Source organism: Fulmarus glacialis, unplaced genomic scaffold (assembly GCF_000690835.1).
Source record: "Fulmarus glacialis isolate BGI_N327 unplaced genomic scaffold, ASM69083v1 scaffold17887, whole genome shotgun sequence".
NCBI classification, from domain to species: Eukaryota; Metazoa; Chordata; class Aves; order Procellariiformes; family Procellariidae; genus Fulmarus; species Fulmarus glacialis.
The window spans coordinates 7,103-9,393 of record NW_009221454.1 but is presented as its reverse complement, the minus strand read 5'-3'; the positions used below and the strand labels follow the sequence as shown (position 1 = coordinate 9,393).

The window sequence follows — 2,291 nt, the reverse complement described above, 5'->3', positions numbered from 1 at the left end:
CCACTCTCTCTGCGGTGTGCAGCACGTTCCCCCCATCCCATCCCATCCCATCCCATCCCATCCCATCCCATCCCTGCTCTTCTTCGGGAGACCATGGGAAGAGAGGCCAAGCTGTTGGCATGCAGCCCTATCATTCTGCCTCTGCGGTTCCCCTCCCGCTAGAGGCCCCCAGTTGAGCATCTTCCTATGCCCCTGCCTGCTTCAGGCTCACTAATCATGCCTCTCCTCTCCACTTTCACACAGAAAACCCCGAGCGCCTCATCAGCCGCCTGGCCACCCAAAGGCACTTGGCAGTGGGTGAAGAGTGGTCCCAGGACTTGCACAGCAGCGGCCGCACTGACCTCAAGTACTCCTATCGCTTCGTGTGCGACGAGCACTACTACGGAGAAGGCTGCTCTGTCTTCTGCCGACCCCGGGACGATGCCTTTGGTCACTTCACTTGTGGAGAGCGTGGCGAGAAAGTCTGCAACCCCGGCTGGAAAGGCCAGTACTGCACTGAGCGTGAGTGTCCACCTTCTTGTCTTCCCGGGTACCGGTTGCAGCAGTGTCCTCCGAGCTCTTGGGGGGGTGTTTCTCTGACATCAGGCCCCACGGGAGAGGGGGAACCAAGCTACAGTGGGTGGAGACCTGGTGCTGTGTACAGGCTTTACTGATGGCGGGGGACGGGAGGTCCTCAGCATTGCCACAGAAAGTTAACTCATGCAGCCCCTTCTCAAGCTAATAAAATGTCAGTGCCAACATTACACTCTTGCTCATTTGCCGTAGACATCAAATCTGATAGCAAAGTGTTCAGCAGTTGCTTGAGGATTTATTAAAATATATCAGGACTAGTTTTTATACTTAGCCACCCCTTCAACCAGGGTACATTGACATCATCATCTACAGGGTACATGGCTTCAGGAAAGGGAGCTAGGCTTTGACAACATCCATGTGGCAGGCCTATTGGTAGGCCTGTTATGGTCTGATGTCTTGTCACCTTATATTGAGACAAGTATTGGGAGGTCCAAGATATTCTCTGTGGCCTCTAGACCGTGCATTTCTCATTTGGGGTACACATAAACTGCCACTAACAGAGGCTGTTGCACCTGGAGCCACAAGAACTTCTTCCCCATCTCTCTTCTGTGCCATTGCCATGATCTTTACTACTAATAAGGTAGTGAAGGACATGAGTTTTAAAGTACGGCTGAGCTGGAAGTTGTTGAGGAATGTGGTGTGTTGATACAGCAGGATAAACTGGGACAGCAAGCAGATGACAGAGAGGATAGTCAGGGATGTCAGATACCTGCAGCTTTGTACAAGGTTACCACCCTTTGTAGATACATAGCAGTGTACAGCCAAACATGCACACAGAGCTCCTGCTGCAGCATGTGACGGCATTTTCGTTTGTGTGTATACACAGATCTGAAGTACGCCGATAGATGATGTACTGGGCGAGTGCTCCCCTCCAGTCATCAAAGGGCCAGACAAGCAGGGAGAAAACAGTTACAGGCTGTAAAGCAGCATCTTGGTCTCCTTGTTGTGTTTTTGTTTTTCTTAAAGCCCACCTACACTGTGGCCTCAGCTAAGCTGCTATCAAATGAGCCCAGATTGATTATTCACACTGTTAGTGACTGCTAGGATGCTTTTAGCTGTTCATGGTACAATGTTGCACAATAAACAGCAGGCAGAGGGGCTCGCATTTCCTTTGATAGTGTTTTAAATAGGAACTACAACCTTTCCCATGATCAAAAGTGCCTAGCCCAGTTGTGTCAAGGGGTGGGGAAAAAGGAAGCGTTTTGATAATGAGCTCTTTTGGGGCTGTCAGCACTTTCGGATGCCTGTACATTGCTGCTCTTCCCATAGCAAAGTAGAGGGCTGTCCGTCTTTCTTGACTCGTTACATAGACTCTTCGCTCTGCTTTCCTCCTCAGAAAAAAACAGCTTATAACAGCAACGCAAACCTACTGGGCAGGGGAGATGTGTTTATGTGTGCATGCAAAAAGAATGTTTTGCCATTAGCGACCGGAGCTGCCAGTCGCAGATTGCTTCCCGTCGCCTTGCCCCCAGCTCCATTCTTTCCAACTTGGAGGCGATCTGATTATCAGCGACGATTCTTTCTTTCTTTTTCTCCCCCCCCTTCCCCTCGCATGCCATTGTCTCCGGCTGGCTTTGTTGAATTAAAACTTTGCAGTGCCTGCTTAATGAGTTCCATAACCAGGCGAAGTAATGAGCAGAAGTCCCTTTTTTTCCCTTCCCTCATCCTCCCTCCCGCTGGCCCGCTTACCTCTTTTACCAGGGCTGCACCCACCCGCC

The 2,291-nt window shown here is 50.7% G+C and overlaps 1 protein-coding gene across 1 annotated transcript in view; it reads left to right on the top strand.

The window, feature by feature from the left end:
* Positions 1-2,291, top strand: part of DLL1 (delta-like 1 (Drosophila)) — a gene marked incomplete at its 5' end in the record, with an annotated part of 7,230 nt that overhangs the window by 126 nt on the left and 4,813 nt on the right. The window contains one exon of the mRNA XM_009581130.1: positions 244-501. Coding sequence (XP_009579425.1) covers positions 244-501 — 258 coding nt within the window. The remainder of the gene's footprint in view (positions 1-243; positions 502-2,291) is intronic.